The 20,456-nt window shown below is 41.9% G+C and overlaps 1 protein-coding gene across 2 annotated transcripts in view; it reads left to right on the top strand.

Annotated features, from left to right (window-relative positions):
- The window catches only part of LOC106935171 (fibrillin-1-like), a 72,718-nt gene that overhangs the window by 10,408 nt on the left and 41,854 nt on the right, over positions 1-20,456 (top strand). The window contains exons 5-15 of one of the 2 annotated variants that reach the window (XM_015015512.1): positions 232-327; positions 1,822-1,917; positions 11,083-11,280; positions 12,118-12,243; positions 13,736-13,861; positions 15,498-15,650; positions 15,744-15,971; positions 17,414-17,566; positions 17,646-17,765; positions 17,854-17,979; positions 19,950-20,072. In XM_015015512.1, coding sequence (XP_014870998.1) covers positions 232-327; positions 1,822-1,917; positions 11,083-11,280; positions 12,118-12,243; positions 13,736-13,861; positions 15,498-15,650; positions 15,744-15,971; positions 17,414-17,566; positions 17,646-17,765; positions 17,854-17,979; positions 19,950-20,072 — 1,545 coding nt within the window. Of the gene's footprint in view, positions 1-231; positions 328-1,821; positions 1,918-11,082; positions 11,281-11,450; positions 12,026-12,117; positions 12,244-13,735; positions 13,862-15,497; positions 15,651-15,743; positions 15,972-17,413; positions 17,567-17,645; positions 17,766-17,853; positions 17,980-19,949; positions 20,073-20,456 lie in introns of those variants that run through there. The other variant, XM_015015513.1, reaches the window with a different exon arrangement.

The following is a 20,456-nucleotide window of genomic DNA, read 5'->3' as shown; positions in this document are numbered from 1 at the left end:
CCCCCCCCACGCCCACGCCTTTAAACCTTTTAATGGTAAAAAAACAAAAAAAAAAAAAAAAAAAAAAAAAAAAAAAAACCTCTTGGATATTATATCTCAGCTCAACTGTTGAGAAAACGCTTAGAGTCAATCTTGTTTGCGCTTTAAACGTCTTCCAAAGTATTACATGTTTGGTAAACAGCTGCGACGTCGGTTTGATTGTGTGTTTTTTTCACTTTGTTCCACCCGCAGTCCAGCACTGTAACATTCGCTGTATGAACGGAGGGACGTGTGCGGAGGACAACTGTCAGTGTCAGAAGGGCTACGTTGGAAACCACTGCGGTCAACGTAAGAATGACCTCCACCCACTGGGTTGTGGTCGTGTTAAAGCTGTGGTTTTGGTGTTTTGGCTGCTGTTGTTGTTGATTTATGGAAACTGAGGAAAAGGACGTTAAAGAACAGAGTTCATGCGTGCAAAGCAGCGACTTGGTCATCACAATGGCTGCGTATTGCACAGCTTATCAGCTACTTGACTGTGAGTGGTGCCGTAATTTGATTTGAAACTGGTCCGGGTTACTGAGTTAATAAATCAGTAGGGAATTAAGGCCATATTTTTCCAGACTTCTACACAACCTAATGCTTATTTTTTCAACCACAGGAATCCGGGCGCATGAAGCAGACCTTTTTTTTTTTACAAGGGGTGTGAGAATAGACCGGGGGAGACAGCGGGGACCTCACGTTTATTAATCTGTTAACAGCTACATTATCTGCAGAGCGGTAGTCAAAATAATTTCAGCCCGTTTATGACTCTTTGTGGGAGAAACCGTGTTCATTAATCACAACATATTAAAAATCCTGATTTGACACCAGTGAAGGATTTATCTACTGAAGTGGCAAAAATCAGTAAACAGGTCATAAGTAGTTTCACAAGTCTTGGTCTTACTTATTAAACACATTGTGAGATTTATAAAACGATACTTTTCTAGCTTTCTATCACTGGTAACTGTACTGCAGAAGAGCAAGCTCATATTTGGTTTCAACGAGTAATACTCCATACAGACATCTGGTTTCTGCTCATCTGAGCTTATCCAATCAAGGCAGGTCCAGTTGTGTAAGATGGAAAGTGTCTCCTCCAATGGGACATGACTTGTAAAGCCCCATAATGTCCTGTTTCTCAGTCAAAAGCCAGTAGAATTGGCTTATTCCTGTTCTTACTCATCATGCTAACAACTGTTAGCAACATACAATCTCAACCGGGGAATTTAAACTCTGATAAAAGCAAAATGAGAATGAAAACAGGACTAATCCATGCACAGTGTTAAGGAGCTGCACAGTTTGTTGGTCACCTGGTGGAGTTAGCATGAATTGTATTTAGAAGCGCTGTCAACACCAGTTCAAACATTAGCAACATAGAAGCAGATTGCAAACAGTTTTGATGGAAATGAAACTTTAGCTATGAAAACAACAGGATGTTAAACCTGACCATATTTAGACTGAACGCGTCGTCTTGTACATTGAACCTAAAACCCTCTGTGCAAATGTGGCTTATTCTCCCATAAAAAGGAATAAGCTGTCTTGTTCCCTCATAACTCACAGAGATCCTGGGAAAGACTTTAACTCAGCAAACAGCTGATTAAATCATTAAGAGTTACTTCCCTTCAGAGATACAGAATCAAACCGTGCCCCTAAATTAAATGAAAACAACGACAACAACAACAACAAAAAAACAAAGGTTATCCGCTTTACGCACATTATCACAATCATTGATAAAACTTTAATTTAGACTCAATGTCTTCATGTTGTCTCATGGTTATTTTTTTTTTTGCCTTTTTTCTCCTTCAGCGGTTTGTGAAAATGGCTGTCTGAATGGAGGAAGGTGCGTGGCTCCCAACAGATGCGTTTGTACGTACGGCTTCACCGGAGCCCAGTGTGAGAGAGGTAATGAATCCCACACAGCTTTTCTCTTCTCCTCCCCTTCATCCCACATCCATCCCACTTTCGATTTCCTCCACATTCCAGACTCTCTGCTGCTGCTGGTGCTGCTGCTGGACAGGCTTTCAGATCAGCACGTGCGGCTTTTGTAAAAACGTGACTCCACGCTGAACGTTTTTGCCGTTTCCTGTGACCGCCCGGTCGCTCGGTCATGCCGCGCGATACAAGAACTCGGTTTTGTCGAGGAACGTTTGTGTGTCAGGCTCGGGTTCAGAAATGACCATTATTTTCCACATCTGCTCTGAGACGACACTCTGGGGAGCGTAACGACGCCGTGATCGCGCACTGTTTGGTAACTGAAGACCTCCAGTCCTCCTGCGGTTGCTCTTTGGCATATGTAAGCAAAGACTCCCCAGTACACAAGCACCACGCTCAAAGTACGGGCAATCAGTGCTGCGTTTGAGGTGAACGTGTGTGTGCTCAAGCGTGTTCTCGTGCGTGTTGCAGCAGTGACCTGCAGGGGTCAGCGTGACGGCCTCGTAACACTAATATTTGGACCGACAGCACGGCTCTTAATTAGTTGTGTCCTTTTAACAAGACGATGCTTTGTGGACCTCTCTATCAGACTTGTCCGTTAGTTTACATCATTGTTTTCTTTAAGCCATCTAACTAGTGAGTACAATCTAGTTGCCCCTCAGTTTGTTGCCGTGCCTTATCTTGTTGGGCGGCCTGCTGCTCGCTGTGTGTTTGTGCTCTTTTTTTTCATGTGAAAGTCAGGCTAGATGGTATGTAGGGACTACTACGCACATTTTCATGGCTACTGGCCCGAAAGCAGAGTCGAAAGGCACATCTGGTTTTAAAACTTCGATTTGCTAAGCAGAGTGGGGAGAATGCAAACAGACCATTTGCTCTCAGCTGTATTTATATCTTGCATCGAAACGAAACTTTGACTCTGGAATCCCGTCGTCGTATTTTTCTGCAGTGATTTAATAAACAGTGTTCTTGCAAAGCCGGCCATACTCCTTGACCTTGTTTCACACTACAACCTCAGATTTCAATTTATTTTATCTGGACGGTACATGACAAACCGACACAAAGCAGCACATGTATTGGATTTGAAATTGTACGCAATTTTCATTATTTCCACAAATAAATACTTGGAGAGCGCACATCCATCTTTCGCTGCAGTTTCAGCTGCAAAGTCTGTTGAGGTCTTTCTCAATCAGTCATGCGTCGCTAGAGACTTAAATGTTTTGCCCGTTTTTTTAAATACTTGTAGCTCTCAGTTGGATTTGAGCAAAATGTTTTAAAGTTTGGCTGCAGATCCCCAACTAGATCTAAGTCAGATCTAGGGTCCAGTTTGGATATTAATAACGATAAAAACATTCTTAGGCTAATTATTAATAGAACTATTAATTTGCCAAGTTGGGCAACAACTTAATTATCAAGAAAATAACAGCAAAGTTGTCCAGTGTCACTTATTGTCTATAAATCCCTGCCTGATGAGGCCTCAAGTTTAGATGAAGGCGTAAGTTCAGCACTGGCATTTTTTGAGCAGCAAGATACAACACGTTCTTTTGATAATAAACAGGAGTTTATTAACAAAAAGACTTCAGCCTTAAAAAACACTTTAATCAACAAATTTGCTATACTAGTAGCCCCCAACGAAACTGAGAAAAAGATAAAACAGTGATGAAACATATAAACTACTAAAGGCAAAAAACATCGGAAGAAATATTGAATAAAATGATGCAATTATGTCACATGAACTGTAGAGGTTGAGAAATCAGTTTTATTGAAGAGGGATTTATAAATGGCTAAGTTAGTTGTTAGTTAATTTTAGTTTGCACCAAAACATGCTTAAGCTTTGATGAGAAACATTTCAGTGCAGCTCGACGTTTCAGCTCGTTGCCCTGCAGGAGGATGAACCTGCAATCTGCTGCAGTCTCCAGCAGGTTTTCTTCCAGGTGTACATTGTATTTAGCTCCATCTTTATCTCCCCATCCACTACGACCAGTTTCCCGTCTCTGCTGAGGAAAATCATTGCCACAGAACGATGCTGTCGCCACCATGTTTCACTGAGGGGATGGTGTGTTCAGTGCCGTGAGCTGTCGCTAAGTTTTCTGCCCACACAGCAGTCGGAATGTAGATCAAAAAGTTTTGGTCCCGTCTAACCAGAGCATCTTCTTCTGTGTTTTCTGTTTTCCCACATGGTTTGTGGCGAACTGTAAACAGGACCTCATATGACTTTCTGTAAGCCAAAGCAGGCTGGGAGCCACTCATCCACAGCAAGCCAGACCTACGGCGTACACAAACAATAATTGTCTCGTGTGATCCTTCCACCTAAGCCGCGGATCACCTCCGAAGTTCCCATGTTTATCTTGGATGCTTCTCCGATTAATGTTTATCATTGTAGGTGGATTGCCAAGCCTCGGTAGGTTTGCGGTTGTGCAGTGCACTTTTCCTCGTTGAATGATGACTTAGGCAGCGCGTTAATGAGCAGTTCAAAGACTGTGATCATGTTTTATAACCTGAATCTGCTTCAAACATTTTCCATAACGTTCTCCCTGGGCTGTCTGCTGTGCTCCTTGATCATCCTGATACATCCCGATGTTCTGAACAAATTTAACTGAAGAGCTGGATTTATACTGGGACTAAACCACACACACAGGCGGAGTCTACCTACTATTTCACTTTCAAAAACAATTTAAAAGTTAGAGCAGATGGGGCTGAATTCACACCCCAGTTTACAAATATGCATATAAAAAAATCTGTGTCACCGGTTTGTGCTCTTGTGAGGTCCTATTACATAAAATCTCAGTAAAACAAACTGCTTATATTTGCAAAGTCACTAAATGTAGTAAAAAGTTCAAGGGCTGTAAATACTTTGCAAGTTTGTGCGACCCCTTTTTTTTATAGTGCGTTCTCCTGTTTTGGTCAAAATGTCACACTTTTGAGGAAAAAAAAAAAAAAAAAAGCAGATTCACATCATTAAATATAAATAAGATGAATTCATGTGATGCGAGAATCCGGCTACGGGAGGCTTGGACTGAGTTAACCCAGCTTCACCCCTCCAGGTGTTTGGAGCAGAAATCTGGAGGCCTTGGCTGGTATCTGTGCTCAGCCCATAATATCTGTTCATTTAAAAAACCAACAACCCTTCAGGCTCAGGTAATGAGCTGCTTTCAGCCGATATTAAAAACAACAGTTTTATTTGCCGAGACTGTTTAGAGAATTTATGCCTCGGCGTTAACGGTGCTACGGCAAAGGTTTTCGCTCTTTTTCCTTTTCCCCATGAGATTACGTCATTGTGCATGGCTTCCTGATTGCTTTCCTTTGGCTTGATATTCTCCATAATTTCCTGTGGTTGTTGTCCTTTCGATCATGCTGCTGCAAAGTTGTGCTTAAGGTCAACCGTTCGGTTTCTTCTAGAAATCAGATTCAACCGTTCTCATCAATTACTGAAAAACCTTCCAGGTCCCGAAGCAGCAAAAACGACCCCCAGACCGTCACAGCACCGTGTCTGACTGTCGGCGTGTTGTTGGGACCCAGTTCTTCCAAAATGTTCCACTTTTATTTGTCAATCCACTATTTTCCGAAAACTCTGAGGGATCATAAAGAGGCTTTTGGCACACGTCTGATGAGGGAGTTTGTGTTTCTTTAGGTTCCTTTAACATTTTACACCTTTGGCCATTTCTGCCCAGTCTCTCTTTTTTTTTTTTTTTTAAGTGTTTAATCATGATTAAACACTTTGGACGAGGCAAGTGAGATTGTTCCATATTTTCTCTATTTGTGGATAATGGTTTCAGTTCAAATTTGCAAGCCACACCATAAAATGTGGTTATTCTCAGCTAATTTATGATTTAAAAGTTTTTCCACAATACCTCAAGTTGGTTTAGATCACTTTTTCCCTTAATAAGTGAAATCATTTCAAAACTTCCCTGCCATTTGCCCTTTTTTTAAAACTTATTTGAAACCTTTAAGAGCAACAAAAAGCAAAAACAAACAAACAAAAAAAAACAAAAAACGTTTGAGGCAGGAAATAACTTTTAAAGCGTCGTGGTTTGGGTGCGTCCGTCTTTTAGATTAAAGTTGCGTTTTAAACATGTTAATTTTCTAGTTGTGAAGGGATTCCTCCGTGCCATTCTCTCGTGTTCATCTTCATTTAGCATTTTGGTCAAACAAAACGACCTGAAGGACGTAGACGACGTACGGACACAGTGGTATTTTCGGCTGACTTTTCTTTCTGGAATTTCTTTGGCCGGAATCCATCGCCTCCCTGAGGGAAAGTCATTGTGCTCTCACAAAAACATAAGCACATGCATGAAGCACATGTGTTTGCAGACCCCACTTGATTTTAATGCAATTTACAGAACTGTGCTCCATTATGGCTTGATCTTATCACATTAGCAAAATCACGAGGTTTCTAAACACATGTGATCCGATCGGGTGAGCAGCACTCAGGACTCCTGAGGTTTTCTTGGATGTAGGAAAGTGGGACGGAGACATCACTGCAGCAGAGAGACGCATGCTGCCCGAGTGACTGATGACCTGCTGACTGGGAACAGCTGACTGCTGCTTCTGTGCTCTTCTTTGTTGGTTGCAGATGCAATTTAGACCGGAATGAGGAGTTTCTGGAGACGCGGCCGCAGTCCGGCTGCTGTTGCATCCATCGCTCTTTCCTCCTGCTGCAGTCATTTGGCTACGGAGCTATAAAATAAAGCATTAGCTGTGACGCCAGTGAATTCACTGGGGATTGGTGGAGGAAGACAGGCCAAAAATGTGCAAACACGTGAGCTACTCAGTCAAAAAAAAACCCAAAAAAATAAAAAAGAGAGAGAGAGAGAGAGAAAAAAACCAGTCTGCAAACAGAGCATCAGAGGGAAGTGGGTCAGTCAGCTGAGGGATGCTTTCGGTTCCTATGCCTCACCAACTTTCTTCTGTCAGCCTCTGTTTTATTCTGATGCAAATCTCAGTGGATCGATAACTAAAGTGTTTGTGTCTTTTCCATCTGTGTTTGACTTCATGCTCAACTAGTTTGCTCTGGGAAAACGGAGAAATCTGTTGACCTGCCAATAAGTAAACCCCACCCGACTTTATAACCCAATAATGGAAACACACACAAATTGCAAGAACTCGTGCACGCACAGCTGCGAGGGTAGAAATTATCTTTATTCAGGGGCATCAAAGTAAAAGTGCGCGAGCACAATGTGGAGCAACTCCGCAAAATTATATGATTTTTGTGAGTATAAATAGATCATATTTTGGACTTCCAGGACCCTGTTTTGACCCACTTCGAAGCGGGGACTCCTAAATTTATCCCGGCAGAAACATTTCTGCATGGAGTCGCCACAAACTCTCCACTTTCGGAAGTTTCTATAAGTTTGTGGTGTGTTTTGAGATTGTTGCTGGCTCTAATGAGCTGCAGCTCTGCGTATGTGTGCGTGCTCTTGCGTGTATTTGTGTGTGTGTGTTTGTGTGTGTGTGTGCGTGTGCGCGTGTGTGAGTGTGTGCACACGTGCGATTGCTCCCAGATGTACTTACATGACTCGGGTGGGTCCCCCCAGCTGTATGCAGCAGACAAAGACACAGAAGGATGACGAATGAAATGACACCATTTTCACCCTACAGCTGTCTGCCTCTCCCTGTTTACCTCAACCGACTCTTAAAGTCCCGTGATTATTTTTATTCCCCTTGTAATATTTCTACTTAATGTCCTTTTTAATCTCTTGCACTAATTAGAGCTTTGATATGCATGTTTAGTGTCAAATATTCATGTGTGACAGTAAAACAAATATTACATCTGAAGAGCTCGACATAAATTAACATGAGAACTTTACTGTTCACACACTTTGTTGCTATTGTTCATTTAAAGTTGAAAAAGTGTACATCTGGGAGATAGTTTACAGTCATGGCGCTGAGCATTCAGGAAGGAAAAACTGTAGCAAATGCTGAGACCTCAAAATGTAAATGCAATTGAGATAAAGTATTTGTTTTTAGCCAAAACCTTTGAATGTCAAGTTAAAGAAAGATAGTTTTTAGGTTTCCTTGACTGGGTTTTGAGAGTAACATTTTGCTAGTACTTTTGATTTTGTTTCACCACCAACATCTCACAGGGATTGAAGTACTTTTTCCTCCTTTCCTCTTGATTTTATGTGTCTGTGAGATGATGGGATGTGTCCGTCTTTACTCTTCTGTATCTTGAACAAATAACAGCAACATGGTTAACAAAGTCTTACTCACGTTGGTCTCCTTTAAACATATGGATCTATTTTAAGCAAAGTTGTCGTGGTTTGAGATCTCCTGGTATTGAAACGTCTTGATTTTGTCACATAGACTAGAGGAAGCCCTAATCAGTGGCAGCCATCTTTACTTTTTGTTCATGAGTGGAATAAAGAAAATGGGAAATTTCCAAAACCAAAATTGGGAGTGGAGAAATCAGAAGAAACCAGAAAATATATTTATAAAAAAAAACAAAAAAAAACTCATTTTTGTATGACTATTTAGAATTGAAAGAATCTTTTCGTAGATGTTGAGTTGATTATTGGGTGTGAAGTTCTTGGAATGTGACGAGTAGAGGCTGATCGAAACGCCGCTACCTTGTAGCTGTTTGGAGACGGACTTGTGGCTGGAAGGAAAGTTGAGTAAAAATCAGAAATCATTTGGACTCCAGGCGAGTCTGAGCAGGAGGGAGGGGGGTCGGACAGAATGAGAGATGACCCAGTTCTGTTTCACACAGGACCGGTGCCAGAGGCACAGAGACCGTGGAGGCTGTGGTGCACGTGACGGGCCTGGGCCGGGCTCCGGTCCACACGGGAAACGCACAATGTCTCGTTTGTTTTAAATGACTGTGCTGTTGGAGCCGGTCTCCCTCTTCCCTCTTGCTGTCTGCTGCGAGCTCTGAAATGTGGAAATGATTTTTGCCTTTGGATCGCGGCCAGATTGTTTTTGGGGATTGATGTGTTTTTCCTCGTCTGTCTTTTCCGCTATCGGTGTTTTACCATCTTCCCAAATCTTTCACCTGATAAAACTCTGCGATTGTGTCAAATCGGCTGGGAGTTTTCAGCTAAGGAGTGGCATTTGGAAGGGGAGCACAAATGCATACCAGCCGCTGGCTCAGGGGAATGAGATCTGAACCGGTTTGAAGGGGAGGAGAGGAGAGTGGTCTTGATGGAGGGACTTTCTTCACACTATCATATTTGTTGTGAGCCATTTAGTTTTACCTCTGGGGTGCTGTAGTTAGTGTGGAAATCACCTTCAGTGTTCCAGAAACACACCCTGCCAGCCAGCCTCTGCTGACTTTAAAAACTTATCCCCTATATTTTGTATCACTGGAAAAATAAAAGTTCTCCAAACTACACGATACATGTGCCTCCCACCCGGCTCTGCCGCTAGACACAACACAAGGCCTGAAGCAGCGTAGGGCAGTTCTCACACCTGAGGCGTTTTGCCCATTTAAAACGAACTCTGGCTCCTTTCCCTCCTTGGTGTGGTTTGTTTGTGTGCCCGGACCATTTGGAGGAGGTGGGCTCGGTATGCTTCCAAACGAACTCTAGAGCGGCCCATGGCCTCTCGTGTGAATCCGATGCAGACGCAGCTACCGGGTGCAAGCTTGATCTAAGCGCCTTGCCGTAGTCAGGTATGTGTTGCATTGTGGGATGCGGTAGAGTAACCAAGCCAACAAACAGTGGCGACGCACTCTTTCCTATGCATCTTCTCATAATCGTTCAGTATGCTTCTAATTTTACCTGGAAAATAGCCAGAAACACACTAATGATAGTATTGAATGGTTTTTTTCACTAGTTTACAGCACGGTACATGCTCCCTGCATTTACATTTGTTCTCATGTGATTCGCAGTGACAGGTTTGGATTTCGCTTGGATTTTTCTTGATCATCCCCCCCCCCTCCCAAAAAGCAACAAGTTAGCAAACTCATCAGCTGATTTGGACTGATTTGCTGAATGTCTGCACACCAAGTGTTGACGTTGCTGCTTTAGCAAACTGCGAGAGCTTCATAGATATTATCTGAGTCGGGTGGGGGAAAAACACACCAGGTTGTATCTTACCTAGCTCTGAGTTTCATCGCAAACGTGGGGAAAACAAGCTATGGTTGTGAAATCACCCTTAGATCACACATTTTTAGGTGGTACTTACATTCTGCAGCTGTCTTCTAAGGTTTCCCAGAACTCCTCTTTTTCTCTGCTTTTTCTCAAACACAGACAGACAAGTGCAATGTTATAATGTTACATGCACCTGAGAGTCTGGCCAGTTCAAATGTCAAGAACAGAGAATGAGTTCATTACAGAGTGCCTTCCTGTACAATCTGTGGCCCTTTCATCACGCTTGATGGAAGCGCGCTGCAGAAGTGGGATTCAGGCTGAGCGCTTCTGTTTATACCTCACATTGTTACTGTGTTTGCCTGTAATCCACCGAAAAGGTTTTTGATGGTTTTACTGTCTGAATAGTGAAGTGGTGTAGGGTGAAGCGAAACATCCAGAGTCGAGGTTTGCCCCCGTGTCAAATGCAGACTCAAACTGCGACGCAGCCCTACGATGACGGACAGGAAGCTTGAAAGCAGATATGCTAAATTAGCTGCTGTTAGACACTAATAATCTATTCGTGGGATTCTCACGGTGCTTCTAAATCATTCTAATCTTGTAACAATTTCTTTGGCTTGCCAAGTGCCAAAAATACTTAGATATACTATTTAAAAACGTGGGAGGTTTCTTCAATGGCTTAACCAGACAGAAAATGGCTTTTTTTTTAGGTTGAGAAAATACTACAACAAACTACAATTACAACTCTAATCAAATATTGACTGAGATTAAAAAAACTATTTAGTTGGTAGTTCAGTCAAGCTGCAGTAAGATTCTCATTTTCAGTAGTTGTGGGTGGAAGGAGTTTGCTCTTATATGGCCCTGCTCAGAGTAGCTGTTTGCTTTTCTCCCCAGGAGAATTTTCTCCTAACTCTAAAGTTGGATCTCTACCGTCTACGGCACGGCTACATAATTCAACAAGTCCAACTTCAGTCCCACTAACATATTCCTTTGGCTTTCTTATAGAGTTTGGATGGGCTTTTTTTGTGTCAACATGCCCCACTGGTTATAACCTGAAGGTAAAGAGGTAACTACACATCTTGAGTTAAAATATACTGTTGGTTTCTCCTGGCAGACTACAGAACCGGGCCATGCTTTGCCTCCGTGAACAACCAGATGTGCCAAGGCCAGCTCACAGGGATCGTCTGCACAAAAACCTTGTGCTGTGCCACAGTCGGGCGGGCGTGGGGTCACCCCTGTGAGATGTGCCCCGCTCAGCCTCACCCCTGCCGAAGAGGGTTCATACCAAACCACCGCACCGGGGCGTGCCAAGGTAAAGTCTGTCCATAAAGCCGGAATCTCTTGTTTCTTTTTCTCATTCAGTTTCTTTGCCTCCGTCTCTCCTCTATCCCTCTGTATCTTAATTCGCTTTTCCTCCGACTCTTCCCCTCTTTTTCTCTGTCATGCCCTCGGCCCCCGCTACAGAGGATTAGCTCTAATTGGGTTAAATTGGGTGGGTGGCAGTGCCTCCCACATGTGCATGGAATGCCCACAGACACCCGCTGTGACAGGACTGTCAGAATTGGTAACACGGGTCAGTGGCAGTGCCACGTGGGAGAGCTCATTTCTGGTAAGACGGCCCTGCGCCTCGCCGCCTCAGACCCAATAACATCAGTGCCTCTGCAGGGGAGGCGGACCCGAGCCAGAGACCCACTGGAACATGGAGTACTCTTGAGAGTGCTCAAGGTCAAAGTGTCCTGCAGATTTTCTGCCTCATTCCTTGATTTTATTTGCTCGAAATTGTTAAATGAATTAAACTGAGTCATCAGCGTGGGGCGTAAACCCGTTGCACTGTCTCAGCGACGGGTATCCCTTCAACCTTGGTAATGTTCCGTGGTTGAGGGTTTAGCGCTCTGTTAAACTCGACACCCTGTTTCAAATACTTTGCTAATGTTTCTTCACTTTCCTTTGCTTCGCTTTCTGCTCCTCCTGCAGGGAATCTTCTCTTTCTTTCCTCTTTTTCCCTCATCACGATGACGAACAAAGAAAAGTCAAAAGAGGACAGATGCAGAAAAGATGTATGCTGCCTAATGTGTTCATTTTTTGTAACTATGGAATTGGAACTAGGCATTAATTACGTGGTTTTTTTTTTATTTTTTATTTTGTCCAGATGTGGATGAATGCCAGGCCATCCCTGGCATCTGCCAAGGAGGCAACTGCATCAACACAGTGGGGTCCTTTGAATGCAAATGCCCTGCTGGGCACAAATTCAACGAGATCTCGCAGAAATGCGAAGGTGAGCTTTAAGCTTTGCGTCGTGGTGGTGAGGATCACGTGAACCGACTGACTTTCAGAGTCAGCTTGAATGACAGAGTACACTAAGAAATATTTAAAAGAGCCTCAACGTTAAGAGAGAACCACATCCGTCTCTGTGGCTTACTTCATCTCAGTAATGGTATTTGGGTTTTTACTTTGTGGGGAAAAGACCACACACTTTTCCCTTAAAATAAGTTTAATTAAACCAGAGTAGCAGTCAGTTTTCTGTCAGCTCTACCGCTCTTAAAGCTGAGGTTTTGGAGAAAAGCTGGTTTTATTATCATTTTGCTCTATATTAAAGTTCCCTCATAGTTACAGTACAGACCATCTGTTTTCACTGTTTGTCGTACTAAAAATATTTCCAATCAGGCAAATTTAAGCTGAGTAAACTACAGAAAAGCAGTTTTGAAATGCTGATTTAATTTATTTACGGGGAAAACTATCCTAATGGATCCGGCTCTGTTGGGAAGAAAACTTGTACCTGGTTGTGTCACCTGTAGTGGCAGATATGTGTCGTACTTAAGGGCATTTATCGCACCGCTTATCATTTTTTTGTGATAAATTTCTTATCATGATAAGAATTTAGATTTATTGTTGTCATTATGAATTCCAGATAATAATTTAAAAAACCAAAACCGTCCTTATTGTCAAGATTACTTTATTTTCTCGACTTTTTTTCCCCCCCATTGAGAGTATCAATAAATACCAATAAAATAAAATAAAAAAACTAATAAAATGCATTCAGTGTGAACAGAGAAACCAGTCACATTTCTTTGTGTGACTGGTGTCCTAAACAAACCAATTACAAATGGTTTCAAGAGCAATATTTGTATTTGTTGGGAAACAATTGTTGTGCCATGCAGTCACAGCAAGGCAGTCAACTACAAAAGAAGTAATAGATACCCCAATATTACGACAATATTACCACAAAATATCGTGAAAAAAACTTTAAGGCCATATCGCCCGCCCCTCGTTGCGCTGTGGGGTTTTCTCAACTGTAAATAAGAAAAACATGGAAACGATAAAGTTTTTATGTACGTGTAGATAAAACTGATTTGTTGGACATTGTTATTTTAATTCCACCCTATTTTATTAATCTCAAATTTGGCTTCGGAACGACCCAGAATGTGTTAGATATTTCCATCTTCGTCACGACTTGAATAAAACAGTAAGTCTGTGAGAAACACTGGCTCTGAAGCGCATAAATTTTGATCATTTCCAGACCAGCTTTAAATCTGTTATCCTGGCACTCTTCTTCAGAGAGAATATGTGCTATTTTATGCCCAATAATAATTGCCGGAAAACCTCTGGACTGTGTAAAACACATTTGAAACACGTCTAAGTTACAGTGCCGTGTCTGATTTTGAGCGCTTCAAGGAGAGTTGAGTTTTTTTTGCTCGCACAGGAGAGAATCTGCCTTTGGATTTAATATCCTGTGACCATGTCTCGTTTCCATCCTCTCCTCTTCGCAGATCTGGACGAGTGTTCGAACATTCCTGGTCTTTGTGGCGTGGGTGAATGCTACAATACCGTCGGCAGCTACTTCTGCAAGTGTCCGCAGGGATATTACACCTCTGTCGATGGATCCAGGTGTTTGGGTGAGTTCCAGGTCACACCGACTCTCGTGTCCCATTAAAGGACAAACAGTTTTGTTGTGTCGCCCGCTTTGTCTTCGTTTGTCTCTGGCAACTCAAACACAGAAAATAAAACACTTCAGTCAGGAAGGTGATGCTTCAACCTCTTTCTTTTTTCCATGAGTCCTATGTTTGGCACTTAGGGAAGAAAAAATTGAAACGCATCCATCGTTCCATCTGGAAGAATTTAGGTCAGTAGTCAAGTGCCTGTCTGTAGTTCCACAACAATGGACTGCAGTACTGTGCACAAGTCTTTGGTCACTCTTTATTTGTTTTATATATGTGCATCTTTAGACTTTTATTGTTTTAAGTGATCTTCGGGAATAGTTTTTCAGGTTTTTCTTTTAAAGTTTTTGCTGTTGTTTTCCTTAATTTGTAGTCCAGTGCTAAATCATTCTCTGAAAAGTGTTTTTTGTTGTTTTTTCCCCCACTTGATTCACACTTAAAAAGTTGAGAGATAATCTTAAGAGCCAACTAAATTTGTTCTTTACGCTTTTTTCTTTTCTTTTTTTTTTTTTTTTACCAGAATTCTCTCCAGAAGCAAATTAAGTTTCCATTATCTAACCCTAACCTCCTATGAAAAGGACCAAAGGTAGCACAGTTGACAAAATGTAATCACTTAGCAGTGCTATACTGAATCCCAAAGACTTATTCCCTAAAATCTGACATGTAGTAGATTAAAGATTGGATTGGAAATCAATTAAAAAAAAAAAAAGCATACAAATTTCGAAGAAAGATTTTGATTAACCTTCAGACAGTTTTAGGTAACACTAAGAAACACTGGCTTCCTCGAAGCAAACAATAAAAAAGACAAGTTTAAGCTTTCTTTGGGGGGAAAAAAATGACATATTATGAGTGAGCTCGACTTTTGGAGGAAGAGAAATGTGCGTGCGTTTGACTGTCAGTCCACCGGAACTGCGATGATGATTTCCAGAAAAGCTGAAAAAGTCCCTCCTTAAGCTCGGTTTCAACCAAAACAGACCAGGGAAGAATGCGAGTTGGAATAATCCATTTGACCTTCGAGCGCATTATCACACTCGCATGCATGCATGCACACAGAAACATATGCAAACACACGCTCGCATTACCCCCCTCAGGAGAGCATGCTTGGAAGGAATGTCTGAGTCTTCCGTGCCAAAACGCTGCAGTGCCAGACATTTCAGTCTACTTCCCATGCAGCAACGCTACAAGTCTAGACCCTGAAGGACAGATTTTTTCTTTTTAATGTGCATTTTTCACTTCATGCATACCTGGAATTGTTCAAATTAACCAACGATAAGGTGATGGAATATGGCTCCGTGCTGGAGCACATGGGTTTAGCTGGCTATGAAACACAACGGGAATTTTTATGTTGATAGGCAACTTCAGTGTGACTCATGCTGGAGCAATGAGCCAGAAGCTGCAGAATGAAGAGAAAGTTCCCATAAAAGATGAATTGATGACTTTTGGAAGTTACCTCCATCCCCAAATAATGGAAAGTCTGAAACGGCGACCTCTGTTTGATTCTACTCTTGCCAGTTTCCCAACATGCAGACAGCGCGGGTGGTGATCATGCAGCACGATTTGTTTAACTCGCTTCACGCCGTGTCCTTTTTCACAGACGCTCGCGGCGGATACTGCTACGGAAGCCTGGTGGACGGACGCTGCGCCAGCCAAAACTCACAGCTGATGACTAAAATGCAGTGCTGCTGTGACAGCGGGCGCTGCTGGTCTGACGGCTCCACGCCGGAGATGTGCCCCATTCGTGGAACAGGTGGAGTCTCGAATGAGCTCGCGTGATCTCAAAGAAATAATAACCCAAATATTTTACTTACATTTTGTTTGTAATTGTGATTTGTGATCGCAGAGGAGTTCCAGAGACTGTGCATCCAGGTACACGATTCTAACAATGGAGTGGTGATTCCCGGTCGGACCCCTGACCTACCCAGCATCTACCCAATCCCAATTCCCGGAGAAGTTCCTGGTCAAGTTCCTGGTCAAACTCCCATCCACATCCCAATTCAAAGACCGGTCGTGACTCCAGGCCAAGGTCCAGGGCCGTATCACCCACCAGTACCTCTTCCTCCTCCTTCAGGTGCTTTCTGGTTTTCTCACAAAAAAAGAAAAATGGACCAAGAGCGTTTCATACTTTGCTTAAGCTAGCGAACTAGAAGGCATATGAGATCATAAAACAGGTAAAAGTACTAAAGGGTTATGGGCAGAATATGTTTAAAAGTGTTCTATAAACATTTGACATCATCCTTAAGACAACACATTACAATTTTGTGCAACTCTGAATTATTTTATAAATGTAAAATGAACCAGCCTTCCGTCTCTGGAGACGTTTTGCTCTTCTGTCCACATTTGTTTCCAAAACGTTCTTTGATTGTTCTGCTTGTAGAAAAGCCATCAGCTGCGTTACACTCTCTGAAATGAGACAAGACAGGGGAGCATGGAGGTTATCTTATTTGATGTTATTAAAATTGTTTAGAAATCATTATTTGGTGCAATGCTGAACTACTTCTATGTCTAAAGTTTGACGGTGAATTCTGCAAGTTCTTTTACGTTAAAACGGGTTTGGATGTGCCAAAGGACAGCTAGCAGACACTCTTAGTTAGGATTAAATGTTATGGGGAAGATTTCACATATTTAAGCTCTTAGTTGTTGGGGAGGAAGAAGTGTTTATTGGCCAAGTTTCCATGTTGGCTAAAAGTCAGTGTCTAATTTAATGATCAGACATGGTTTACATGATCTGGTCTTTGTGTGAGAGTAGCAGGCGGATTCATATGGCAGCTCATATTAGAAACGTAATTTATCATCTCTGGATATTCCAGGTCCGTTCTGTAAGAACGCTCTTTCCTACACTAATGTAGAAAAGAGCGTTGATCTTTAGCTTAGCCGGTAATGTGTTGTGAGCAAATAGTTAATTTTCCTGAAGGTATCAGTAGGAAGTAGACATTGATTAATGTTCAATGTGATTTTTCCTCTTTAAAGTTTTCCATGTTTATTATAACAAAAATGATTAATCGTAGAAATATAAAGAAACCTGCTCTTTTTTTTTTGTGAATGCAATTGTGGACGGAAAACCGTATTTCACATTTCAGATACAATTTAATGTGTTAAAAAGTCCTGAAGCTGTTTTTGTGTGAAACAACTTATTTTGTTTTGTGAATTTTGGGCAAACAAAATTGGAGACTAGTTGTCTTATGAACATAGGATTTAAAGTACTTCATAGAGACAAAATACTGCAATTTATTTCAAGAATGCATAATCGTTCATCTCGACTCGTGATAACACAAACACATTTGCTTGATGTAAGTATGTTTGCTTCGTTTGATTGCTTTATTTCTGAGTTTCCATGTTTATAAAGGGCTGTTTTAGAATTCATGAATTCATTTTCAGCTTGCACAACCTCAGAAACTTGAACTCTATGCACCCTGGATTCAACAACCTTTTACTTTGTCTGTATGCTTTTTGGTACAAAATGACACAATGTTTATATCACCAGTTGTTGAATGCATGTGTTGTTTCTGTCAGGTCCTGTTATCATCCAGACACAGAATATCACCAACATGTGCCAGGCGTTCCGTAACCTCTGCCTGAACGGCCGCTGTATTCCCATGCTGGGGATTGGATATCGCTGCGAGTGCAACATGGGATTCAAGCTGGACACCAGGGGCGAGTGCATCGGTAAGAACCGCTGAACTGCCTTTTTTTCCGGTTTGCTTTACACGAGAAAGCTTTTTGAAGCCCAGTGATTGCTCTACAGATGACGATGAGTGCGACAGAAGTCCTTGTCCGCACGGTGAATGCATGAACACCCCTGGTTCTTACATCTGCCAGTGTCCTCCCGGATTCCAGACTACTGCGACTCGGACGGAGTGCCGAGGTGATGCCCACACTCGCCCATCCCGCAGAAGCGCAGGCGTACGCTTTAAGAAGCCTTGTGTGTTTACTGTGCGTTTTGCTGCCTGCAGATCTGGATGAATGCGTCGCCAACGGGCGTATCTGCAACAACGGGCGCTGTGTGAACACCGAAGGCAGCTTCCACTGCGTCTGCAACGCCGGATTCGAAATTTCAGCAGATGGCAAAAATTGTCAAGGTCCGTCAGTTTGTGAGATCTACTTTTTTACGCAGCAGAGCCAGATTTTAAAGGGTGGTTCACTTTAATGGTTGCAGCAGTAGGTGTGACGTTTATTTTTAATGGAGCGTGGATTCGTTTGGGGTCTGGAATAGAGTGGGTGGGATTTTAAAAGATCATGCTGGTAATTTTATGAGGATTTCCGCTCAATGAGCTTTAGAGGACATGCAAAAGTCTTTGCCAGAGCAATTAATGTTATGGAAATACTTGCACTATCTGTGCTGTCTGTGAAATCCCTTATTATCCAAGACTATAATGTAGGCTTAATGTGAATGTTTTGGATTTTAGTTGCATCACAACTCTCTCTTTCTGCCTCGATGTTTTATATGAGGCTAAACAGACTGTTTGGTTCAACAGTCTGTTAGTTTTTATCCAACAACTAAATGCAAAGCATTAAAACGCTGCTGGCATTGTCATTTTTTATTATCAAAAACCATAATCAAAGTAGTGTCTGTGTGCATTCCTTACAAAATGATGACTCCTAACTTTGAGATTTTCAACATCCAACAGTTCTAGTGACAGACTGAAATCCAAAAATGATAAAACAGAGCAACTTTGTAACATACATTTCATTTACTGCCATCTGCTGAAAGTCTCCGTCTCTTTCACTCCCACCAAACCTTCTGAATGAACCGCAGACATGCCTCGACATACCATAGAAAATACTGCTTCCTGTAAATCACGGTTGTGCAGCTCCAGTTGTCAAGGGCTGCTGTACGTCATGCCAGTTTTAGATGAGTCTCTGCCCAAACTCAGCTGATCCTAAAAGTCCACAAAGTTCTGCAATCAATCAAAATCAATCAAATTTTATTTGTATAGCACATTTCAGCGGCATGGCATTTCAAAGTGCTTTTCATAATTAAAATAAAAACAGCATGTGAGAAAGAGAAAGAGATTTAATTAAAACGTTAACAGTGAGAAAGAGAAATAAAAAGCTGTAGAGCTTTAGTTGAGACGCCGTCAACTGGGACTCCAACCCTTTGTACTTTAGTCAAAACGCCGTTTGACAAGGACTCTAACCTCTCGGACTACAAAGACCTGCTGTTGTTTGATTCAGGTGTGTTGAACCAAGAGAAGAACTAAAACATTCAGGTCACCAGACCTTGAGCACTAACTCTGGATACATCTGCTTTAAGTAGCATCTTACATCTCTGTGCTTCCCTTCTAAACATCCGATATTTACAGAGAATATATAATATCTAAGTCAGCACATAGTAAAAACTTATGGTTTATCCACAGAACAAAAAGGTCACGTTTCAACATTTCCGACTGTTTGGCCATCAAAACTCCAAGTTTTCACGCATTAAGCTGAAAACTTGGAGTTTCTTTGTAGCTTTTATCTTAAATGACAACTCATGCAGTTTTGATTTTTATTTTAGCTATTTTGCCCTCTGATCTAATTAGACAAATTATTATTGGAGCAACGGTGTTTACAAAAAAGATTTTACTAATGTGTTGGTTTAAAATTTCTACATGCTTGTATTACCAATGAGGGTTTTAAGAACTTTCTATTAAAATATTCTTGATTATTGATCTTCTGGATGTTTTTACTTTCACTTTACATGCAATCAAGCAAGCAGGTTTGGTGGCAAACACGTTGTAAAGAAAATATGTGGAACCATGAGGCGGCACAGTGGTTGAAGCCTTTTTGTGTAAAACTGTTTCTCTGCTGGTACCACAGCTCTCCCCGTACAAAACCTTCAAGTTTGTTAGGTAACCATGCTACATTACTCATAGGTTTAGTGTATATTACTAGTTTCACCTGTTGGCTTGTTATTAAATGGTGATTTGCCTAAGTTGACCGAACTTTGGCCCACTGACTGATGAAAATAGGCAAGTTTCCCCAAAGATCCAGCCGGCCGGACAGCTGGCTGGATCTTCAGCCTCATTCAGATAACGTTACCTGCTGACAACCTCTTGTTTTCCCACAGACCAGGACGAGTGTCTGATCAGAAACATGTGCCTCAACGGACTGTGCATCAATGAGGACGGCAGCTTCAAATGCATCTGCAAGCCCGGGTTCCTGCTGGACACCAGCAGACGCATGTGTGTAGGTGTGTTGGTGAGACGGTTTACTGTTCAGCTGAAAGTTTCCCTCAGTTTTTCCTCTTGCATAGCATGCAGTTTGCTGGGTGGCTGACTCTCTGGTATTTTATTGCTGCTGTTAAGTGAGTCTGAACAGACGGGGTAAAAAGTAAAAAAAACTAAATAAAAAAAATCCCCCTAAATGTCTTGGAGAAAAAAACCCCTTTTGTTTCCTGTCAGGACAGCTGGACATGTTGGCAATCAGGATCTGCCTTTTCCTGCCTTACTCTGCCTGTAGCAGCCTATCTAAACCTATTTGGAGCGAAGAGAAAACACATCTGGCCTCTTTCTAACATTAAAACAACAAAATGACTATAGAATTCCTTGAACAGATTTATATGCATATTTTTTCT

The sequence above is a fragment of the Poecilia latipinna genome, unplaced genomic scaffold, assembly GCF_001443285.1.
Source record: "Poecilia latipinna isolate Pla-1442-1.1 unplaced genomic scaffold, P_latipinna-1.0 Scaffold1922, whole genome shotgun sequence".
NCBI lineage: Eukaryota > Metazoa > Chordata > Actinopteri > Cyprinodontiformes > Poeciliidae > Poecilia > Poecilia latipinna.
This window is presented reverse-complemented; position numbering and strand designations above follow the sequence as displayed.